This window comes from Emydura macquarii, unplaced genomic scaffold, assembly GCF_026122565.2.
Source record: "Emydura macquarii macquarii isolate MOO-44397 ecotype Brisbane River unplaced genomic scaffold, CSIRO-AGI_Emac_v2 contig_2897, whole genome shotgun sequence".
Classification (NCBI taxonomy): Eukaryota; Metazoa; Chordata; order Testudines; family Chelidae; genus Emydura; species Emydura macquarii.
In genome coordinates, this window is record NW_027133034.1 from 37,832,501 (window position 1) to 37,857,150 (window position 24,650).

Genomic DNA, 24,650 nt, shown 5'->3' on the forward strand with positions numbered 1-24,650 from the left:
AGGAAAAGTTAAGCAATCACAAATTCCTAAACAAGGAGTTTTTTAACTAGAGTGCAGTACTTCCCATATGTAAGTTTCACAAGGCATTTTTCATCAGTGTGTATAATTTACGATGAAACTTATTACCAGAAAGATTTTTACTATATTTTACATATACCAAAGGGTCACAGATGGTAGCAAGATTTGTTACCAGGAGGTAGCGTAGCATTTTGTGATTATAAAATTAATCCGTTTCTAAATCTGTTTAAAGAGGTTTTTTTGCCATCTAATGAGCAATATAAATTATTAATATTTTCATGTTCTTAGGGACTTTCGCAGCCATAATTTTACCAACACAGCTGTTTGACCCAGTGACATCATGTTTTGCATATTTTTGCATTTTAATGAGTTAGTCATTTAAAAGGTTACAAAGAAACCATAACTCATAAGTAATTAAATTATTTAGCAGAAGAAGTATAAGAAGGTCTTCTGACATAGGTCACTGTGGGAAGAAAAGAGCATAGAGGTACTGAATTGCACCTGTTTGTGGGAGGTAGGTATGAGCCAGACACTTTACTCTTCGATTCCAAGTCTTTTTTTTTTTCTTATGGAAAGGGCCAAATACACACACCCACTAAAACAATTGATTTTTCTTTCATTGTGATAGCTTTAGATTGTACTCTCAAACAAATCTCACCACTAAATATGAGTTACTTTTCAAGGTCTGGATAGCTATAATATTTTGCCAAAGCCATTGTGAATGAAGTACATTCCCTTTAAACTACCAAACAAAAAGCCTGAGTATAGACCTTCTAAGAGATTGGTGCTTAATCTTATTCTGTAATGGTTTAATGCATATAAATACTTGCAGATAAAAGGTGAACCAGGAGGTCCTGCTAACTCAGATTGCCCTTCTACAAGTGAAATGTGTTACAAACCCAGATTCACCTCTAAGCCCACCAAAAGATTTGTTAAATGTTTCACAAAAGAGCTGCCTTTAGAAAATGTTTTACACTATTACAGTAGGAGAGGAAATTATATATATCTTACTAGGATATATCTAATTATAGCTTCTTGTGCTCCACCAGTGTTTTTCAAAAACCAGAATATTAAAACTGTAATATCTATCTATGTATATGTCTATACATTTTGTGTAATAGTATGTATGCAGTAGGAAGCCAGAAAGACATGTTCTGATATTTTGGTGAGGGAGGCAGAATGTGTGACAAACTGAAATTGGAGATGAGAACTCAAATTGTAAAGCGATGGACATCCTAGAAATGACTTAGGTAATTAGGAAGGATACAGAAACTCCTGCATTTTAATCCCAGTTCTGCTACTACTTTCTGGGTAACTTTCAGAAAGTCACTTAACCTTCCTAGTTTAGTCTCCCTGTCTGTAAAATAGATCTAATAATATGTCATACTCATCTGGATCTTGTGAAGAGTATTTAGTTACTGTTCTGTTTGTTTTATATTGTTTTGAAAATATAAAGTGTTAGATAATTGCTAAATACTATGTAACCTTTCCATTAAAATCTTGGTGGAGGTAGTTCTCTCAAGGTGAAATTCACCACTGCACAGAGGTCTCTTACTAAGTTCTTTCACTCCACTGAAGGCCTATAGTATTTATGAACAGGAGAGAGGGAAATAGTTGCATGGAGGAGGGCATAAGGCCTGTGAAATATGGGCTCCCTACACAGAGAGAATACACACCAGATCCAAATAAGATGGCATGGAGAGGATTGGCCAAGGAAGTAACTATATGAATTCAGAAAATCCCAGATTCACACATGGAGACTAGAGAGGAGCAGCAGGTATTATTATGGAAACCATGGAAAGTTTGTGTTGTAGCATTACAACCTGCCTCAGTGTTGTTGGGGTGAACTCTGTCCCATTCGGCTTCCACAGAGTTTCCACAAATTTCACATTTAGTGGGTGTAGATGTAGCTGAGGATAGTTCTATAAGAAACAGTGTTTGATCAAGGAAATAATTATTTTATATTTATTCACATTGAGTTAAGCATGTGTATTAGAAATTTCTCAGCTGATTTACTTTCCACTGGAAATTAATTGTATACTCTAAATATGGTGAAACGAGGTAGTGATTGAAAAGGCACTGAAACTCCATATCAGGACTAGTGCACACAGTAGCGCTCCATGAAGTTTGGGGGAATTCGAAAGAATAAAATGGTCAAAATATATAGAAATGCCCTTGGTTTGTCCAATTTTGGGTTCTGGAGTGTACATCATATAGTAGTTAGAGCTACAGTGCTTACCAGGAGAGACATTGCGGTAACTGATTCTGGATAAAAGTAAACTCCAAAATGTTGCTTCTGGAGTTACCTACCTTATAAGTCATGTGTGTTCTAAGAATGAGAGGTGTAAAATTTTTAAAAGCAGACTTAAAATGCAATAAGTCTCTATGGTTTTTAATCTTGAACATTATGATGATATTAATTTGTTTAATACAGATGCATTAGCACCAGGTTAGCAAATAACAAAGCAAAGCATTTTAACTGAATGATGTATACTTACTAATATAAGGCAGCATATGGTAAAATAAAACAAATACAATTCTGGAAGCAACTAGCACAAACCAAATGCAATGAAGAATTAGAAGACAGTAGTCGGAAACTTAAGGTTTATTGTTTTTATAGTTTTAATATCCATTAAAAGTTAGTAACACAGCAGGTGACTATGGGTTAGTGCAAAATGAATGTTTTGAAAAAAATAGTTGGGTGACCTGGGATGACAGGACTCTAGACAAGGGTATGTATTTGTCAATATAGCCTACATGTTTTACAGACTCCTCAGGGAACAGGGGAAGATACAATTTCACCTTTTCTGTGCCAAAACATTTTAATTATATCTTCTTCCAAGTACAGCGGTTCAGTAACCAAGGAGCTGACATTGATGCATGTGTTGATAAAGCTGCAAACATTCAAAATGAGATTAACAAAGATTTTGAGGAAAGGGTGACAGCTAATTTTGCACAGTATTCTGCATCTAATTCAGGTCAGTGTAATGATAGAATATTTTATAACTGTTGTTTCATCCAAAGGGACTTTTATGATGTTTTGTTTTTGTATTTGTGTGTATGAAAAGTATAGTTCTAACATATTTTTCAAACAAATTATAACTTTTTATTGAACATCAATTGGTTGTATCCATAAGCATTTTTAAAGAAGAAAACTAGCATTTAGAAATAATTTTAACCATGAATCAAGCTTCATCAGATAATCATGTACTTTTGTCTAATTCACCTTGAAAATATTAACTTCAAGATGTGAAACAGAACCAAACCCATGTAATTTGTAATATTGCTTGGTATATGCAAGAAGATCGCCCAGAAAAAGTAATATAACGTGTATTTAAATAATCAAACTGTAGTTTCTTTATGTTGTGTGAAACCTTTTGAGAACATCTCAGTGTATTTCTGTTCTATTCTCTTTATTTGAAGGCAGCTGACATTCTTCTTTCACTTTTCTTTTTGTTTGTGAAATTTTCTTTTTTTATCCACTCACTTCTCCATCTGCTTTCACTTTTGTTTGCTTGGGCCGTCTCTCATCCCAACTTGATAATGAGGAATGTGGTGTGACCCTGACCTCTATCAGCCCATGCATGACCTTCTGACTCTCCCACATAACCTTTGACCTTCTCTTTGACAGCTTGATTAATTACCCTGTGTTATGATTTATGAGTAAGTGCTATGTAAAAATAATAGACAACAGGTGGTCCTCTAAAAACTTTTTGTGGCATGTTTTCTTTTCCTGCCTAACTTGATGGGGGTATTTTAAGTTGGGAACTTGCTGGGACAATGTATGTTTGGCAGTAACATAGCATTTTTAGACACTTGGACACAGCACTGGAATTCAGGGCGCTAAGAGTTGAGGTGTAACTGGGATGAAAATATTACAAAGTGTTAGCAGGGTGCAGTTGCCAAAATGCACAAAACGGAGTCAACTGACATTTCAGCGTTTCAGTCTCAGGTCACGTCTTGAGAAAATTACTCAAATAATGGAGGGGGCATTTTTCAAGCTGAGCTGCATCTCCAACAGCTATGTTTACTTTAACGCTTCACTAGTGACTTCTGACTGGTTGTCATGACCTCATCCCACTGTTGCACCTAGGATGTTGCAACAGTGACATATATGTACCCTTCTTATGAAAAAGATGGGAAATAAACAGAACATACATCTTTCAAAAAGATGAATGGACATTGCTATGTCCATTTTAACCATGGGCCGATTTAGTTTACCAGACCTAAACACTTTGAGTTGCATTTCCCTTAAGAATTAACTTTCATCTTGTTGCAAACAGCCTAAATAGAATTCTGAACTTGAAAAATCAGATTGATAAATCTTAAGAAAATGATCTCTTATAGATCCTTACTTACAGGCCAAAAGGATAGTTACATAGGTCAAGGGATTCCACTCTAGCCCCTGACCCCTCTGGTCACATATGGTATCCCATTTTGGTGGATTAATATGCAGGGCTGAATGCTTTCAGCTCATTATTCATTTAGCCAGCCACAAGAGATTTGAAAAGATTCAAAATTTACCTCAAATATTTTAGATTGCCTTTGACCTTACTGTTGCTGACTAACAGGGTAAATTAACTTGGATATAACTTCGGTTTCAAACATCTGGTGTAAAGTTCTAATAAAGGACAAAAGTACCATTCCATTTCATACTGCTGTATTTTAGTGACGAGTGTACTTCTGTATCTATATGACTTATTGCCAGGCATTTTATTTATGATTCTTTGTGCTTTCCAACACCTGTCTACGTTCCCATTAGCAATCATCTGTTGAATAAATGATAAGTGAGCTATTATATATTTGTAACTCAGTTGTATGGACTCTGAGTTCTTAACTTACCTTTCTGAAGCAATAGTATTTGGGGCAATACCTATTAATATGCTGGCAATTTAAGCCTACCTACTTTACTCTGAAAGTGAAACTACAATTACATCCATTGAACTAATCATTCAAATGTGATGAATTAAAGGATAGTTTTATCACTATCTGTCTTGATTATTACATCTAATCACAGATGTACTATGCAAACAAACTTGCAGTTAATTAACTACAACACATATATTTCTTCTCTCAGAGCTATGGTAGTACAATTAGGATTGGTTTGTATCAATCAGTTGAAGAACTGTGGAAATCATTCTGTTTTGAGACAGGAAAAAAAATGACCAATCTAACTACAAATGCTTTTAAAGAATAGCAGTTTACAAAGTATAAATTTATAGTGTAAAATAACTTTTCAACAGCAGAGCAAAAGTTTCTCCACTTCTACACAATAGATATATAGAAAAAAGCAACTTCAACTATACCTGAATAACATTTCTAACTTTTTACAAATGAACACAGCCTTAAGAAATTCTCCTAGAAACCTGTATTTATTTATGAAAGACTTCATCATGTCCAATATTTTAATAACTCTATATATGCATCTAGGTTTAAAGCGAAATTAGTGTTTGTTTTTCTATTGATATTACTGTAAATTATTAAGTGTAAATGCCGATTACACTTCCGAACAGGCTTTTTATGGAATATAATTTTAAATAGTATTTGTTCTTCATTAAACAGACAGATTAGTGATTTGTGATCAACACTACTGTGTTTATAAACACACTGTGTATTATTAGTAGTTGATAAAGAATATTTTCGGTTTTTTAAACTACATGATCTTCAGTTTGTTTAATTCTACATTGACATCACCATGTGTAACCCCACGGATATTTACAAGTCAGTGGAGCATTTAGCTCTTTGTCTCTTCTTGTAATGTTCTGATTGCACTTTTTTGTTTTAAATTTTAAAAAGTCAAGATTGTTATATTTGATACTGCAAATGTATAATATGTATTATATAATTTTTCCAGACGTTGATGGATCCTAAGAACCACATTATTTTCATAGATCAGCAGGATGAGGGAGGTTATTTACTTAAGAATGAGGATTAATTTTTGATGGAATAGGTTTGTATGTTTTAGTACAATCTGATAAAGCTTAAATTCTGGTGCAGTTATAGATGCTACATTGTATATCCACATTGTTTCATGAGAGTGATTATAGTATATTATATCAAATTCTCTTGTTGATGCCATTGTTGGGTTGAAATGTTTATGGATGAAAAATAGAAAATGCAGAATGACATGTAACTTCTGAAAAACAAAACAATATTAAAATATCTTTTTCTAACAGTAAATTTTGAGACTTCTTTGGCAGATTTTTCTCAACTATTAATTATTGTAGTGTTTCTCTAAGGAAAAAGCTGTTTGAAAAAGTAAAAAAAAAATTAAAAATGTAAAGGGAGACGTTATGCTGTTTAAAATCTAATTGATAAAAATCCTTTTAATTGATTTATGTAGCAGTGAATTTAAAAATGGAATCATTTTTCATCTGTTGATGTCTTTGTGAAAAATTGACATTGTGTCCTCATAAAATTGGACAAATGACTCATGTAATTTTCAGTTACATAATCAATAACTTAGACAAATTCTACTTCTTTGAAGATTTATGTGTCTGTTTTGTGGCCAGGTTTTAGTGGACACAGAGTTTCAAATTTCAGTAACACTTATAAAACCACAATGAATACATGAATTTTGCATTTAGCTTTGTATAGAAAACAAAAAGAATCAATACACAGAAGGTCTCTACTCAAAATGAAACAGATCAAGAAAGTGGACAACAAACTAAAGCATTCAACACGGCAGGGTAAAATCATCAAAGTACTTCATGTAGTTTGTTTTGAAAACTTCATCTTTTCTTCCTACCATTTAGCATAGCACAAAAACTGTGCTTTCATATGACTCTCCTAATTTACTACTATTTTGATATAGGGTTACCAAAGCACTACTCTATTTTGTGATGGGTTTATTTGAGATTTATAAATTTAAATTCATTTTTGGATGTTGAAAATCATATTTAATAATAGTACAGTATTCTTTCTTCCCAGTTATAATAATAATAATAATGTTGTAATTATTTATTTTTATAATAATTTATTTGTTATCCAGTTATGGGATAGCTGCATTTCAAAGTTTTGTGGTGGTTTGGCTTTTGTTGATTTTTCTGCAGTTATTTTATTTTATTTATTTATTTTTTTTAAGTTCAATTCACTCAGAAGAGAGGGCAGGGACGAAACATGACAGGAGACCACTTACTCATGGTACAGAATCTAGTGAGGAGGCAATTTTCTCTTTGGCCTATGGTGACCTTTTTTGAGTATGTTCCTTACACCAGAGACAGTGTACTGAATGCCTCTATTTCACCCTGTTTAGCAGAGTGCAGCAGTGTCCTTTAACTTAGTTTTGGTGGGAGGAGAAGTTATAGCAGAAATTTGAGAAGGGCGTGAAAAGTTGTACAGGCACAAGGAAGAGGGGTAGGAACTTCCTTCAAATGTGATTTTAATAACTAGTCGAGTGTGTCCAACTGTAGAAAATCATCAAGTGACAATCTGTCTACCTGACAGTGATCACAATGCGTTACAAGATTTTTGAATAGCTATACAGATTAGAATAAAGCAAGACCAAATAAAGTATCTTTTGTTGGTGTAGATTTGGTTTACTTTGGTCAGCTAGGTATGTAGACTTGTTTGATCTTCTCACTTGGCCTGAGTGTAAAATTAAAGTTTAACTAAAAAGACAGAAATACTGTTATTTTAATAGCTAATTAATACAGAATATGTTAAAAATGAAATCTTTTTACATTTCTGAAGTTTATTTTTTTATAAAAGAGTGTTTCATTTTGAATTGGAGCCCATTCTGTTAACTGCTTGTCCTTCTCTTCCCTCCCCCCTTTTAAAATGATTTTATCCTCGGAAATGTTACTATATGTTATTGATTGTCAGTATTTTAACCTATTTTTAAATTATATAAAAACAAATAGCTGTTTCATTAAGAATTTATTTCTCTAACATAAATTTCTGTATTCTTCAAAAGTTCCATTCTTGAGGCACACAAATACAGCAGAGATGTTTAAAATCATAATCTCATACAGAACATAGATTTTCTCTGAGTTTGCAGAATACAGTACATAACTTAATCCCAAAGAAGTTTTAGTGTATTTTAAAAGTGGTACTTAAAAGTCATTTTACCCTAACAGAATTGACTTGTAAGCAGGATCACTGAATCAGTGTTGATATTGATTCATGGTTACTGTCGCTATCAGTTGGTGCATTGTACGTTGGTGGTCAGCTAGACAAAAGGGTGTTACTATTTTAAATTATGTTAAATAGTTTCCAGAAATTTTATTTGAAAGATATCCATTCTATTATAAAAGTTTTATTGGTAAACTTTTTGTATTAGTCATTATGTAGAGTTGTTATAGTAATGTTTTGTTTTTAGTTCTAGTACGTTTCTGATAAAATCATAAAATAGTTTTATATTCATAACTGCATGTTAATACCAATACATTTTGAAATAGTTTTAAAAAGGTGAAACAAGCAGGTCATGTGAATATAGAATGTATACACATACATGTATTTCCCCTTAGTTACAGAAAGAAACCTAGTTTATTAAAATATTACTATAAAATTATATCCTTTGTCCAATATGAAATCACATAAGTATGTTGTATTAAAAACAATAAAATAAATTGAAAGCCCTTTTCAGGACTAAATCTTTCTGTTAATATTCTTTTCTTTTTTCTTTTTCTGAAACAGGAAGGCTATGGAGTAATAGTGCTAAATCCCAATGAGAACTATATTGAAGTGGAAAAGACAAAAGCCCAAGTACAGCTGTCTTCTGATAGTTCAGATGAACCTGCAGAAAAGAGAGAAAGAAAAGATAAAATCCAAAAAGAAACAAAGAAGCGACGTGACTTCTATGAAAAGTATCGGAACCCGCAAAAAGAAAAAGAAACCGTGCAGTTGTATATTAGAGTAAGTTTGTTTTAGTTTAATTTGCCTTTACAAAATACTAAGTATGTGCTGAAGTATATTATATTTAGTATACATATTTACATTAATAAATGCTGTGTTTTTTCTCCTTTTAAAAATATAGACACATTACTTTACTTACGATTTAAAGAGTTAATTTAAAGTAAGTGACTCTTTCTTATACTGATATTTTTTTTCATGTACTGAATGTGAAGTTTTGGAAGAGCTACAAGACATTGCCTTCTGTTTTCAGAGTGGGACTTCAAACAAACCCCAAAGGGAACATACTATGTGTTAAAAACACTGATTTAAAGAAGACTTTGTAAAATGTTTTATAAGTAGATGTATACATATAAGAAATACCTAATACAGCTTAGGTAACATATTAGCTACACAACATGTCATGCATGTATTTACAGCTTTGTGTTGTTGTCTTATACTTGGGAAGCAGTAGTTATAGCCTAATAATTTTTTTTAATATATTACCTGCTGAATTAATAATGTATTGTGCAAAATACTGGTGTTCATCTTGTGTGGTAGCAGTTTTACCCTATAATGTATTGTTTTCATATGAGCAGCCATCCATTGTATTTCCGCTAAGCTTCTAAGGGCAGATAAAGGGAGAGAGTTATTAATATCTTAATAAATATTTAAGCTAGAATAGTTCAAGAATGGTGTAATGAGGAAACTCTGTCCCTTGCTCTTTTCTTACTCAGTGAACCTTTGCACTTTGTAATGCTAGCAGCATGGGATCGTTATAACAGTGCTACCCAAGGATTTCTAATTCTGCAGGGGGCACAAACAATATTATTTGCACTTTGACACATTCTCCTTCATATACATACTATGCATTATACATTCTAGACAGAGTCATGCAATTTTCAAAGCCCTTATTATGAAAGTTAGCATTTTTATTCAACATTAAAACATGTCAGAAATGCCACAGTGTGGTTAAAAGAGTAAGAATTTGCATTCCATTCTGGTGTGAGAGAGAAACATCCAGCAAAATAGGTGTTAGAATCATTTTAATTTTTAGCATGTTCTTATTAATTGTGCTGTAGTATAATAGTGATTTATAGATTTACTGCCTAGTTAATACTGTCATACACTTGGTTTGTGAGAAGCATTAACAAACATAAAAAATTATACCTTTTCAGGAAATAAACTCTTTTCCTGAGTGTGGAAACAACAAGAACCTTTACAAATGTATGTAGAATGTGATGAGAAGGGCACCGGTTTTTATGAATGGTAGCAATCTGCTGACCAGCAATCCCAACCTCTGAGAGAGGCAGCCTTATTTACCGGGAGGGCTCATGCACTGCCCAGAGGTTGGGCCAGTTCTCAAGGCTTGCCCCAACAATCCAGTGCTAGTGTTAGGATTAGCATTAGTTTTTAATGACTGTGATCCTTTCACGTTTCTTTCCTATCTCTGGTGTCTTCCTTTTTGTGGCTATTTTGCCTGCTAGAACATACATATTGGTTTCATGAAGTCCTAAGATCATGTAAAATGTAAGTCTTTATCCAATGAAGACGTATTTCAAAGCTGAGTACTGAAATTTCCCCCCTTTTCTTTAAAGCATGGAAAGTAACAGCACTGGTCTTCATGAGCAGTGTATATTGTGGGCACAGTTCTGTACCTACTGAATTCACTGGGAGCAGGATGGTCCCAAAGTATGCAATTGTCACCTGATGCTGTTGGCTCTGAAGTCTGAAAGGTAGCTTCCCATTTTCAAAATTTCCCATTTTCAAATTTTCCCATTTTCCCATTTTCAAAATTTCCCATTTTCAAATTTTCAAATTCCCGTTTGAATAGGCACCAATTCAAAATCTTGTGAAATGAGGTAAAAGCTACCTCTGGATTGTTACATCCAAGACAAACAATTTCAGTTCACTTACCTACCAGCTTCTAAAAGAAAACTGAACTGTCATTAGCAATAAACAATACCATTTATTCTATGGGAATTTGGGACCCCTAAAATTCTATAGGGTGATGACATACTTCTACAGCACATATCATCAAAGGATTTTTACAAACCTTAATTAAGCCTTGTATCACCCTTTAAGGCAGATAAGCATTGTTATATCTATTTTGCCATTGGGTAAATTGTAACAGAGAAGTGTAGGGGAGATCCAAGATTAGTAAAGAAATAGGATTTTCTCACACTGCCCATGATAAATAAGTTTATTGAAGTACAAATAGGTGAAAAAAGAAGCCGTATATCTGTTGTTGAAGGAAAATTTGTTTATGCCAAATGCATTGGCAAAGCTATTGAACTGTTAATTAGTGGGAATAGACAATCTTATTTATGCTCTCTAGGTTGCTTAGACTAGTCATTTTCAACCTTTTTTCATTTGTAGACCCCTAAAAAACTTTGAATGGCAGTGCATATCCCTCTGGAAATCTTAGACATAGTCTACGGACCCCCTGTGGTCTGCAGACCACAGGTGGAAAACCATTGTTCTATAGTAACAACAACCTTTTGCGGACTCCTTAGATTTAGTCTGCGGACCCGCTGAGACCTACAGTGTTCTGATGAGTAAGTGCTAGCTGAACAGATTAAAGCTGTCTGACCGATGCTTTAACCTACATAACCAGTATTTCTAAGATTTGGAAAAAATGTAACTAATATTTGAGCTAGTTTCTTTCCCTTCTTCTTTTTAAAATGAACATTTCCTTCAGGTATTTTCTCATTTTTCTTTCAAATAATGCAAATATCAAAGATACACAGGTATATGTAAAAGCAGACACCTAAACATTTAAGATTATCACAAAGTATTAAAATATTTTACTTACCAGATGAATACAGATAGAATGACTAACCAGCAGATTGTGCACTACATTAAGAGTAGAGCATGAGAGATCAAAGTACTTATTGTTTCATGCTATAAGTTTCCTTAACTATGAAATAATGTACTTGTTGGCATACGTTATAGCTTGTTAAGGGGATTGATTTGGTCTGGGCAATAAACATCATGTCAGACGTTATGGCAGGAAAACCTGCTTAATATGTTTTGTAATAAGACATAATTTTTTGTTCTTGAAAACATCTGCCAACTGAATTCAAGAGTGAAGACAGAAAATGTCATCAATTTAGTAATAATCGTATAAATTTAGTTTCTTTTTCAGTAACACAAACCAAAGCAAAAACTCCCTGATGATCAGCATTGACTATAATCATACATTTTGTAAAACGATGAAACAAAGACATTTTACTTTTATATAATGTGTTAATTAATGCATAGTGAATTTTAATATTCTTACTGATCAGATTTTAACAAGCATATTGCCAACAGATCATTTTTAAAAGCATCTGTTTTTTAATGTGTTGGATTGAGAATTGAGTCAAATAGCTAAATATGTACATACAATACTTTTAAAAAACATATTTCCACCCCATGCTTATAGACTTGGTATTTTTCCTAGACCAGCAGAGGCTGCTGCTGTACATATTGGCTAATGCTTCCCCAGAAACTTTCTACCCCAACTTTTGTTAGTTGCTGAGCTAAATTCAGAATCTGTTTACCTCTAGCACAACCTTTACCTATGATCATTCCCTCCATCTCCCATTCCCTACTGTTTTCTACATTAAAAGTGTCTGTTCTGTGTTGAAAGATGCTCATAAATGTAATCAGTATTTGGCCCGTCCTAAATATCATACCCCATATAAGTACATATGCTGCCATGGATTGTAAAACACTATTATTTGATACATGTTGCACATACATACCTTTCACAACAACATTACAAGTTGTAGTAGTATTCTGTATTAGCAGCCCATCAATTAAATGATGCTTTGATATAACTTACTCTTTATTCATTATTTAGTATTTTTTTCTCCCTTTTCTTAAAGAATTTAAACTGACAAATATCATTCCATAATCAGTCAATCTATATTCACCAAAGGAAGTAATATATGTGTTTGGTAAATTTAAGCAATCTGATTTTTTTCCCATGGACCTGGATGAATAAGATGATTTATACCAATATTTAGAATAAAAGTGGTAAAAAGACAGCAACTTTATTAATAGAATGTAAACACTTCAGTCACTACAAATGAATGTCAGCAGGCAGGAAACCTTTGCAGGTAATTGGGTAAGGGTATGCTATTGCTGCTTCTGGTTCTATAAAAATGGCACAACACACCATGTCCCATGACTAGCCACCAGGCCACAAAGACATAGGTGCTTGTGCATGCTGACATTTAAATGGCCCAAATCTTTTTCTGAGGAATTGAGCCCTTTTGTGGACAAACTCTCATCAGTTCCTACTGGCTATATTAATTTCTTCTCTGTGGAAGGAAGTAAGGCCCTGATCCAGTGAAGCACTTAAGTATGTGCTTAGCTTTAGGCACATGACCAAATCTGTGAAAGTTAATAATGTATCTTTCAACATAGGACTACTCATGAACCTAAAATTACATACATGCTTTACTGCTTTCCTAGATTGGGGTTCCTGCCTCCCAGCTTTACCAGAAGTAGGAAGCAATAAACATCACTCCCTTATGTGGCCTGAAACACTATCTGCCAGGATGAGTGAGCCAAAAGCCTGTTTTTTAAAAAAATTATAGAAAAAGATATATTATTGCAGTGCAGTAATGGACAAGAGTTAAAAATGGAGAGCATCTAATGCTCAGTACAAAAACAACTTTATTCCACCAGAAGAGAGACAGTGACATGCAAGCGCATACAAGCAACTCTTGCAAGGTCAAGTGACTTGCCCAACCTCACAAAAAGTCTGTGGCAGAGCTAGGACCCAGATTTCCTAAGTCCCCCTCCAGTGTCTTAGGCACAAACCCATTGTTCCTCTTTTATAATGCTTATTTTCAGTGAGTTTTTGCTCCATGTAAAAAGTTGGCATAAAGTATGTGATTTGGTGGGAAGGGAAGTGCATTTTTAAAACAAATGAGAATGGTGATGCTGTATTTAAATTTTAAAGACCAACTACCTCTCCACTTCAGTGAACCTTCTGCTACTTCTGTGGGATAGCAAAGCCCCTCAGTGAAAGAATTAGGAAGAAACTGAGTATATTAACTTTTGAAGTGGCCTTAGGTCTACCAGTTAGGAACACTAGGCCTTAAGAGTTTGTGTGTGAGTGTACAGACACAGATAACCTTCAGACTCTTAGAATAACTTCTGTGTAACTGAAAAAGTTCATAGCTGTTCATTCAATAGATACCACAGTTTATAAATACATTAAATAGTCAATAAAATAGTCAATAAATTAGCTGTTTTGCACATGCAATAATCTATTGAAATTATGCTTTTTAATAAATATTGATGTCGTAAGATTTCCTTCCTACAGCGCATCTTGCTTTTACTAATCTAGAATAGTTGCATTGGTCCTCTTTTCCCTAAGCAAGAGGAAGATCAAAAAAGCAGATTATCACAGGAGGAAGATTTTGCATCTCTGAGAGAGTGATACTGACTCCTTATTCTGAAGTACCCTCTCTTTTGTTCTGCATTTCACAAGTGCAGCTAATCAAAGAAGAGGAATAAATCAGGGCTATCCAGCTTTCCTGGCTATCAAACAGTTCATTGCATGACACTGACAAACCATGTATTTTGTTAGATCAGGCTCCTAAAACATGAGGCTAGCTGTATGAGCTTCCAAAGGAAAAATCAGCTTGCATCTCTACTCCCACCATGAGTTCTAAAGTACTCCTGTTGTTCTAAAAAACCATCTACTCTTATAGGTCATTCAAGTCATCCTTCCTTTCCCTTAAGATTCAGGCTAAGTAAAACTGGGCACTTAGTGAGCCAGTCACAAAGAAAACTGGCTCAGCAGAAAGCAGGCCCACTCGTTCAAGACAAAGGTGAATAAAATTATTCAAACTTCTAACATTCAGATAGTGCCGATCTTTGATTATAGTGCCATAGAAGTTACAGACTGAAAAGGCCTCTTAGGTCACTTCATCCATCCCTCTTCCAGTGTAGATTGTTCCCTACAGGTATCCTTTATCATTTATCCAATAGAATCAAAAGGGTAATATACTTTCAGTTGATAGCCAAAATAAGTATAATAACTTTTCACTTAGTGTACGCAAGCCCATTCCCCCAATACAAACACCCCTCCTCCCCCCGCACACATATCTGTATATTTCAGTACTCAGATTGTTGTGGAAATCTGTCCAAAATGAAGATCTTAACAGAAGATGAGAAGGAAATATCCACCTCTGCACCAAACTTTAGCTTTCTGCACAGATTTCCTCAGCTGGGAACCAGTTAACCATAACAATCTAGAACTGCTTAATGTGACTTGTCTCATGAGAAGTTAGCAACCTGTTGGCTATTTTACTTTGAGTCATATACTAGATTTACAATAGGGACTTGGCCATCTTTGGGCCTGATTCTTTGATTAGGACAAGCTATACTCAGCACAGTATCCAAGAGGGAGAACACCTTTACAACTCCTAATCCCTCAATTCAAGGGCCATTTTAGGCCCTGAAGCAAATTAAAGCATTCTCAGATCGCCACTAACTTGTACCTGGCTGCCCATTGCCCTGAAAGTCCTTTTGGCAGCTGGAGATGTCTGGAGTGCAAAGGCACTCCAACATACCCACCTATGCTAGGGACCATGAGTCGGTTGCTATAGAGCTACAATGCTGATTCTATACCACTTGGCCTTGCAATGTGCACAATTCTGGTAAAATATGATTTTAAATAAGATATAAGATAGCAAAAGCAGCTCAGCTTCGATCAATGAATGGTGCTCTGTAACTCCAGCCGGGACAATATATGCAGAACCCAAAACTTCAGTTCTTCTGTTCAGTCTTCAACAGTTTAAAATTGCTTCTGTGGGGATTCTTTGCACTGAGCAATCATGGGCAATTTAGGGTTCTCCTCTTATTCTGGGTCATAGCTCCTTGCACTTCAACAAGGTAATGTTGTCCTGGCCCCTGCCATCTAGAGAAATGATCTCTGCATCTATCTGTAATTTATCAGTTGATTAATCTGGGCAAAATCAGGTAGGGATGTGGACCATGAAATAAGCAGCCTTCAGTTACTTTTGGAAGCAATGGAGATTCATCATAAACAAGGCCAAAATCTCCTGCTTTCCCTCTAAAGAACTTATCTGTTTGGGAGTAAGATTTTAAATTCATAGATATGAATGAGAAATAGTGAAGCTGAATGTTCAAATCTGCATGTTTGTATAATGGATTTCAGTCATAGCGTAGGCATGTCTTCGGGCACTGGGATAAAGACAGCTTGCATAGAAGTGGCTTCTAGGGCTAGTTTTTACTCTGGCTTTTCAGCACAGGTTGTCTCAGGAGTGGAACTACCTCGTGCACCTGTAATTAAATCAACATCTTCAAGTCTTTTTGCACTTGATAGCTGCAGGATGAAAAGAGTTGCCAAAGTTCCTCCTCGAGATCCCTCTGGGATGGGGACATTAACTGACAAAATTCTGACAAGATGGGGAATGTGTGTTTTGGCCACAATGTGGCACAGTGTTAATGGAGCCAAGAGAGGTCACTTGGAGAGCACTTCGTCCATCACCTGGAGGAAAAGCTGTGAGAAGCCTACATACTATGCTGATTGGCACTTTGAAAATACTTGGCTAGAAATCAAACCAGTATTACATGACTGTAATTTGCCTATATCAACAACTGGGAGGAAGCAGACTAAGAAGCAGGAGCAGCCTAGGTCTCTTATATCTTTCCCTGGACCTAGAGAAATCTCCTCACTTTTCAGCCATTCAGATTGCAAGATTGTTGGACTCTAAGGTGGATTAGCTAGTCCACAGCCAGATACAAGGTCCACTAGTGGAGAAGCATATCACTAACTATTGTTCCTTATATGCTGACTGAAGTGATGGACTCCCTAAATGAGACCTAATGGCCATCCACATTAAAAGCTAAAGTCTTAATCTTCTCATTGTCTAGGTAACTCAGTGCAGGTTCCTGCCATTCGTCTTTTTGCCCTTTTTCTATTCTGGACAGGGTGCTAATTAAAATAGTGAGGTCTGAGACAAGGTCAGTTCAATAATATTTGGCCTGTACAATGCAGGTAGGTTTAGACAAGGAGCACGGGGGAGTATGCTATACACACTTTACCAGGGTGGTGCAGCAAATAAATTAGTGTGCTGTACCTGGGAGCCCCCATGAGGAATTCTGTTTGAGTTAGGATTTCTCCTGAATGCTCCAGCTGCCATGCAACCCTTTCCTTCTCTCCCTAAATGCACCTACTAACGCTTAAGACCCAGTCTAGCTCTAAATAGGCTTAACTCTGAACTGATCCTAGTAAAATGGGCTATCCCATTACCAAATTTTAAAAACTGCCACCTGTAAATCTCTTCACTGCAAATCTTCTTTTTCTAATCATTAGTCACTATTAGTGAAAATTACTTTTGGCTTCATAATGCTGTGTTGTGAACTTCTAACATTTGGGGATTGCCACTTAAAATTCAGCAGTGCTGGATCACAAGAAAGTGTAATTCTATGAGGAAAACAGTTTTAATCTGAATTTACTCTGCTGTGAAAAACTTTGATTGGGGGTTGTGATTTACTGGTGTCAGTCTCCAGGGGCAAGCACTATTCATCTGTCATGCCAAAAGAAACCATCTATCCAACAGTTTTAAATTGAGGGATCCAGATATAGAAATGGATTTCCCAGAAATAAACATACCCATACTTCATCAAGATGCTGAAAAATCATTCTTTATTTCATATATTCATTTATTAAAAAAAAAAAAAAATATTAGAGGGGGTGGACAGTAGCTATGCCCTTGGCATCTGGAGGTTGACAGCATTTGTTCAGTGGTAAGAAAAGAATGCATGCAGGCAAGTTTCCTGAGAACTGGTGCATATGATACAGTAAATTCCAGGATGTCAACAAGCCTCCCCATTTTCATAACATGTACCACAGAGAGCACAGTGCAAAATTGAAAAAGGCACATTTAATTTGAAAACAAATTTCAGCTTTTGGGACATAGGAATTGTCATAACAGATCAAACCAGTGGTCGGTCCAGTCCAGTAACCAGGATGCAGTAGTGGACATTATCAAATGCATCAGAGGGAAGTGCAGGAAGCCCTGACATGGGCAATTATAGAATCACCTGCCAAGAGAGAATGTTTCTTCCTAACCACTTCAGTTAGAGGTTGACTTTAACTTGAATCATAAGGGTTTATATCTCCTCTAATTTTTTATTGTTTAATCCTTTCTAATTAACTCTGGATGTTCATATCATTCAACTTTTTTTTTTTTAAATCATTGGTCTCCTTCAGAAAGAGATTTAACTTGTCAGTCAGCTTATTGCTGCCTCTGTTGAGGAGAAAGGCCTTTGTAAAAGAGCTGTGTCTTACGTTGAGCTCTGAAGGAAAAAAAGACATGAACTCAGTTCTGACCCTGCCTTAGTGAATTCCATAGCTGGTCACCCTTCACCAAAAATACCTTGTCTTCAGTGCCAGAGCTTTGACCTGGGTACTGTCAATTTCTTTGTCTTGTGGATCTTAGTATTCTTGGTGCTGTGGGGTGAAAGAAGCAGTTTTTAAGGTAGTCTGGCCTTGCCCATTGAAGCCTTGAAGATGAAGAATTTAAATTGGATCTAGTAATGAACGGAGAGACAGGGCAGTCTGTAGAGCACAAGGCTGATATGCTCTCATCTACCTATTTCTCTCAAGAGACATATTACTGAGTTTTAGACCAGCTGCATATATTCATATTTGCTCTGAGGTCTTTTCCTCCACTTTTTAGCTTGCATTCCTCATTAAGCATACAAGGAACAACACTAAACAGAGGCCTGGAGTCTATCAAGGGAAAACTTAAGGCTTCTTTGTTCCTGTTTTAATTTAAAATGTCTACCTACTCAGTAGTTGCCAGTGATTGCGTCACTTTCATGGGTCCCCATCATACAGTTTTTTGAAGCTCCTCTGACAGAAATGGTAATCAAGTTAGTTACATTCAATATAACCCCAGTAAAACTCTTATCAGTTCTCTCCTACCATATCTTCTTAAAAGCCAAGTAGTATAAGCAGTTTTCTGATACACTGCTGCATTATCATGACTAAAATTATATCACAGGATTCTGGACCAGAAGGTATTATAAATTATTATGTCATCACCACTGAATCACCTGGGCATAACAGGACAACCAAATATGTAATTTAACATACAGCACAATGGCAATTACCTAATCAGTGCGGGTGGTTTCCTGAATAGTTAATCATTCTGCATTTTTTCTGTGCTGCAATATCTATACTCAAGAAAAAGAAATAATTCAGGGTTTAGACAAACTCTGGTTTTGCCTTTCCAGTCCTCTCCCACATGCATAATCCTCCATGTCCCTGTGCTTCATGCAAAAAAATAAAATAATTTAAAAAATTCTGAATTGGATCAACAATACTTCATATCCTTTAATGTGGGAAGGATGGGTAGCAGCTTCTCTTTCCAAACTGCATGAATGTCTTGCAACCACACTTCTCTAGAACTTTAATTTTAACATTCAACATGCTCTCTTTTCTGAGAGTTCGTATTCTTTGATCATTTCTTGCTATGTTGACTTTTTATCAATCCAAATTGAAATATATTTTCTTTATAATCAAACAGATGTTTAAATTTTCTGAGATTAAATTTATTGTAGTCAATTTTCCAATAGATGGCACTGCTGGGAATGAAACGACTGAATGATATAATGAAGATCTAGTTCCTCACAGAATAGTTGGGACTTTTAATAGTTATGAGTCTTTATAGTTTTTATTGGCAAAGAGTATTCATCACAAGTTTGGGATGTTTGGGAAATTCTAGTTTGCTTCGTACCTTTGGCAAAAGTGCAAATATACTAAATTGGTTGCTCAAGAAATGTGGATGGACTCTGCTGTTGACTTTGCTTTTGTCAAATGTAGGTGGTGGTGGTGGTGCTGTTATAAGTGATAATCTGTCTGAACAACTACCGTTTAGACATGGGGATTGTGCATCAAGATCAAATGGAGCCCAGTTGCTTCTCTAGTTGAGATATCATATAACAGCAATGGTTCTCCATTTGGTATCAGCATGTGCTGAACTATTTTGCAGTATATTCAAACATTGTTTCACATTTTTATACTGCAATTTAATTGATTAATCAAAATGCTCTAAATTCTAAAGCTGCAACTTTAAAAATCATGATTGTATCAGTCTAATAATTTAACTTTAAAAGTGTCTCTCTTGAATTAGGGACTGAATAGGGTAGCGTCCTGTCCCAAAACTTCTGTTTTTGTATACTGTCAAAGTACTTTGTATTGCTCTGAAATGTTTGAAATTATTTTGGATCAGTTATTGGTATAATATGAAGATCAAAGCAAAATGGATTACATATTTTGCTATAATTATTTATTAAGCTCTTAGTGGTCTGGAACTCGGGATAAAAGAGAGCCAGATTGTGGAAGAAGGGACTGCAGAAAAGAGCTTACAGACAGAACTATAGCAATCTGCAGGATAGCCAAATGGCCATCCCATCCCCTAATAAACCAAAGCCCCCATTTCTTAGGATTCTGAGCCTCCTTTAAAACCCTGGCTAACAATTTCTTCCCTTCCCATAGACTTCGGCCTCAGTGTATCCAGTCATATGCTAGAGCCAAAGAAAGACACGGGGCAGTTATGCAAGGGAGTTGCTAGGGTTCAAAGGCAACCCTGCCCCAGTATGTTTCAACAGCTCTAGCAGCCAGTGGAACTCCATGAGTTGGAGGGGATTTTTTTTTTCATATTGCAATAAGGCCCCAATTATAGACTATGGACCCATTGTGCTAGGCACTGTACACACACGTAACAAAAACAGTTCCTGACCCATGAGTTTATAATCTAAGTATAAAATATGAGAAAACAAATGGATACAATCAACAGATGGCAGCACAAAGTGACAGTGAGACAAAACTGGTCAGCATGAGAAGCAGTGGTTACAGCATACCAGCTACCAATCACTGGTGAATTTTTGTAGGCAGTGCATAGAGGAAAGTTTTAAGGAGGGATTTGAAGGCAGGCAATGAGGTGGCTGTGTGGATGTTTACAGGAATCTCCTTAAATGCATGAGGTGTGATTAGGCAGAAAGCATGAAGGTGTTTGAAAATTTAACAACTGGACAATGAAGGCTAGCACCATTAACTTAATGGAGGTAGTGGGGGGGTCAATGTCTTATATAAAGCAAAGGGATTAACCAGATTAACCAATATGCACTCGGGAGGGGGAAAGGAGGAATATTCACATGCACAAACACATACACAAACCCTATTCCCAAGATCGGGGCAGAGCATTGTGGGGTGGGGAGAGGGGGAGCGCACTCTTGCATCCTGTGTTTAGAGCCAACAGACCAGAGCAGGGAACTCAGACAGCCCAACAGGACAGAAGTCATTACAGGGTGGGCTCAGTCTCTAAACCACCTCCCCAAGGCTTCCTACCTTCCTCTCCTCCTCCCCCCCCCCACACCCCCATCCAGGCCTCCCACTCCCGGTGACAGGACCTGACTCTCCTGCAGTCTCCGAATCCCCAGGGCTAGGCCCCAAATCCCCCTGAACTAGGGAAGATGAGGGAGCCCCAACTGCCATAGTGCATCGGGCCCCAACATTTTTTAATCTGGCATTGGCAAAGGGCCTTAAAAACAAAGATGAGTAGTTTGTGGTGGAGAAGAGGGAACCAGTGGAGTGATGCAAAGAGAGGAAAAGGGAGGAATCCATTTCTATCTGCATTAACTGTTTCTTCTTTGGGTAGGAAATGGTCCTTCCCTGCATGTCTGCCTGCCCTTAGTATCTCTCATTTGCTAGGTTGTTCTCAGTGGTGGCAGAACTAGGAGCAATGGTCTCAAGTTGCAGTTGGGGGAGGTCTAGGTTGGATATTAGAAAAAACTTTTTCACTAAGAGGGTAGTGAAGCACTGAAAAGGCTTACCTAGGGAGGTGGTGAAATCTCCATCCTTAGACATCTTTAAGGCCTAGCTTGATAAAGCCCTGACTGGGATGATTTAGTTGGGGTTGGACTAGATGACATTCTGGGGTCCCTTCCAACCCTATGATTCTGTGATTCTATGATTTTATACTCCTGCTGTCTGTGTTGATATATACAGTTCTATATCTCTGGTCTCATGGACTTTGCAAGTTCAGTCTGCGCTCTAGAGAAATGTCTGGAAGTTATTGCCATTTGGATATGGCAGCGCTACCTTGTCCTCAGCCCTGGTAAAACAGAAGCCTTGATGCTAGGCCTGGGAGGCTGATACTATAAAGATATTTCTTTCTCTTCATATTCTTGTTTACTGTGGGTCATCTTTTGAAGTTAGTGAGTCACGTAAATAAAGAACTTTGGTGTTACTTTTGACCACACTTTTACCACAGAAAGCTCTGTTTCAAATTAAATAATTAACCCGATCTGTGGCTTTATTTATCCCATAATAAATCTGTTCACTAATTTATTCCACCCTGCAGAGTGTACTTTTGAGTCTTAGTTACTGTAATTCTTTTTTAGGACTTCTCTCTCACTAGCAAAATGAATATGTTTACTGATAGGAGGTACCATGATCATATAATTTGTTTCTGTGTTATTTACACTGGCTGCCTAGAAAGGGGTGGGTTGATTTTTAAAGCCTGTAGTGCCCTAACTATAGGCCATAACTATATTTGAGATCTCCTCTTTGAATCTTGGCCTGCTTTCAGACACGACTCATTGTTTAGGAATATCATTTTTGGTATTAAGTGGGCAATTCAGCTTTTATTGTGATGGGTCTTAATGCATGGAATCTGCTCCGACCATTTGAGCCCACTTTTAGAAAAACCTCCTGAAGCTCTTTAAAGATTGACTGTTGTCTCTGTTCTTTATGTCCTTTTACCTGTTCTGTTCCCTTTCCTTTCTTGAACTGCCCAAATGACTGGTTTTATTTGTTTAGCTTTTAGAGGGTGCTGTTTTAATATTTCTAAATGTACTCTAGCATATGCACTTCAGCACTAAAGCAGGGCATTTTACAACTTATTACACAGTTTTATGATATTAATAGTGGGTATTGATAGACAGACACATTGAGAAATAAAACTGTCATAGGCTTCAACTGCTGCTGTGTTACTGTGATCTAACAGAGAACACAGTACCTTGCAACATGAAATAACATTCTTTTCAGCAAACTTTGCCTCCCTAACTACATACAGATATAGCAACTGAGCTAAATTCAGCTCTGCCAGAGGCCCACAAGGGAGGCTGCAGTGGCAGAAAGTGGCTGCCGCCCGACCTCTGCGGGAATGGCTGTAGGGGACCAATATCCCAAAAAAGCAGTCAGGGAAAAAATATGGCATGGAGATGGCTCAGATTTAGTGCATTGCCTTAGCAGCATCCAGCAGCAGGTATTGTGGCGCTCCTAATGTGTTTTAAAGTTGCTCTCCTTCAGAAGCTATACCTCTGCAAGTCGTGCACTAAGTTCAGGGAACTTTCACATTACATATTTTAAGAATTATTTTTTAAAAGTTGTTTGATGATACTTCAGTTACAAAGTTCATCTAAAATCACATTCTCTCTCTGGGTGAAATTGCCCTCCTGCATTGGGCCAGCATAAAGCTATGTACCACTGAAGTGCCATTAAAGTCTTCAAAGCAGTGTGTAAGTGGTATATAGGTCTTGTGTGGGCTCTCTGCACAGGGGTGAATTTCCCCCTCTCTCAATACCTGGCTGGTTTTCTCATTTACACTGGTAGGCTCAGCCAATGAGGGGAAAAGGGTTTGTCTACTCAGTGAAGTAGTGTGCAGCCAGTCAGGGTGTGAATTTACAGCACACCTGATTGCCACATACTAACTCACCACAGGGACAATCTGTAGTGCAGTAAAAGTCTTGGAATATGGTTTAGCATACTGTGCTTTAAGTTGCATTGCAGGGTACAAATAGTGTCCATATGTCCCTTCCTCCCCATTCCCCAGTACTTCTCCAGCAAAAAGGATCTAGTCCACATTGTTAATATAAGTCTCCAAACTTTCTTTTTAAAAGCAATTTTTTAGTTCCAGGAGTAAAAAAAATACCACTCTAATACATCCAAATTGACTATTTGGCAACTGAATGAAGATAATCATGTTGGAAGAAAATAGGCTGCAACTTTATTAACACATTAGTGAACAGCAGTTGGAGATCTTACTCCTCAGATGTTATCAAGCCTCCTACTTACTGGTTCAGACACCTTACTGTGTCATAGATCCTTAGTTAGCCCCGTCTCCTTCATATTTGTATTTCCCAAACATTAATGAATTTATCCTGACAAATACCCCTATGAGGTAGGAAAGTGCCATCCCCATTTTATAGATGGGAAACTGATGCACAGACACATCAAGGCCAAATGGATCCCTTTACTCACACTGAGCATTCAAGAATAAAGTACTTCTCAACATTAGCAATGAGGTAGCAGAGCAAAAAGCTTAATCCAGTTCTCAGCCCTAGTCCAGTGCCTTAACCTCAAATGCATTCCAAGCCCTCTAAAAGGGCATCAACGTATATGCAGTATTGCCAGACTATAGGCTACTATGCCTTTTGCTCTGAGATATCTGACTGTGCCCAAAATATCCACTAGTCTTTACATAGAAACGCAGCCTTCCTATGGGTGCAAGTTGTTCTTATTGCCTTTTGTTTGGGTTTGTCTTCAACGCTGTAGGAGTTGTGTTTTCTCCTCCTCATCTCCTAAATCTGTATACAGATTTAGAAGGCCTTGAATCATCACCCCGTATCTGATGTCCCAACAGACATCACTACTAATCCCTAATAGAGAGGATTAAATTAGCCATTTCAGATGAAGGCCTAAAAGATATGTACTTGTGACAAAGACAAGTTGTTAAACCTACAGAATATTTGAA

At 36.5% G+C, this 24,650-nt stretch overlaps 1 protein-coding gene across 6 annotated transcripts in view; it reads left to right on the plus strand.

The window, feature by feature from the left end:
• ARB2A (ARB2 cotranscriptional regulator A) overlaps positions 1-24,650 on the plus strand; it is a 351,893-nt gene that overhangs the window by 165,768 nt on the left and 161,475 nt on the right. For all 6 annotated transcript variants that reach the window (XR_010923834.1, XM_067568691.1, XM_067568688.1 and 3 more), the window contains exon 7: positions 8,656-8,874. Coding sequence is in view for 5 of the 6 variants with exons in the window: in XM_067568691.1 (XP_067424792.1) it covers positions 8,656-8,874 (219 nt within the window). In the remaining variant the exon portion in view is untranslated. The remainder of the gene's footprint in view (positions 1-8,655; positions 8,875-24,650) is intronic.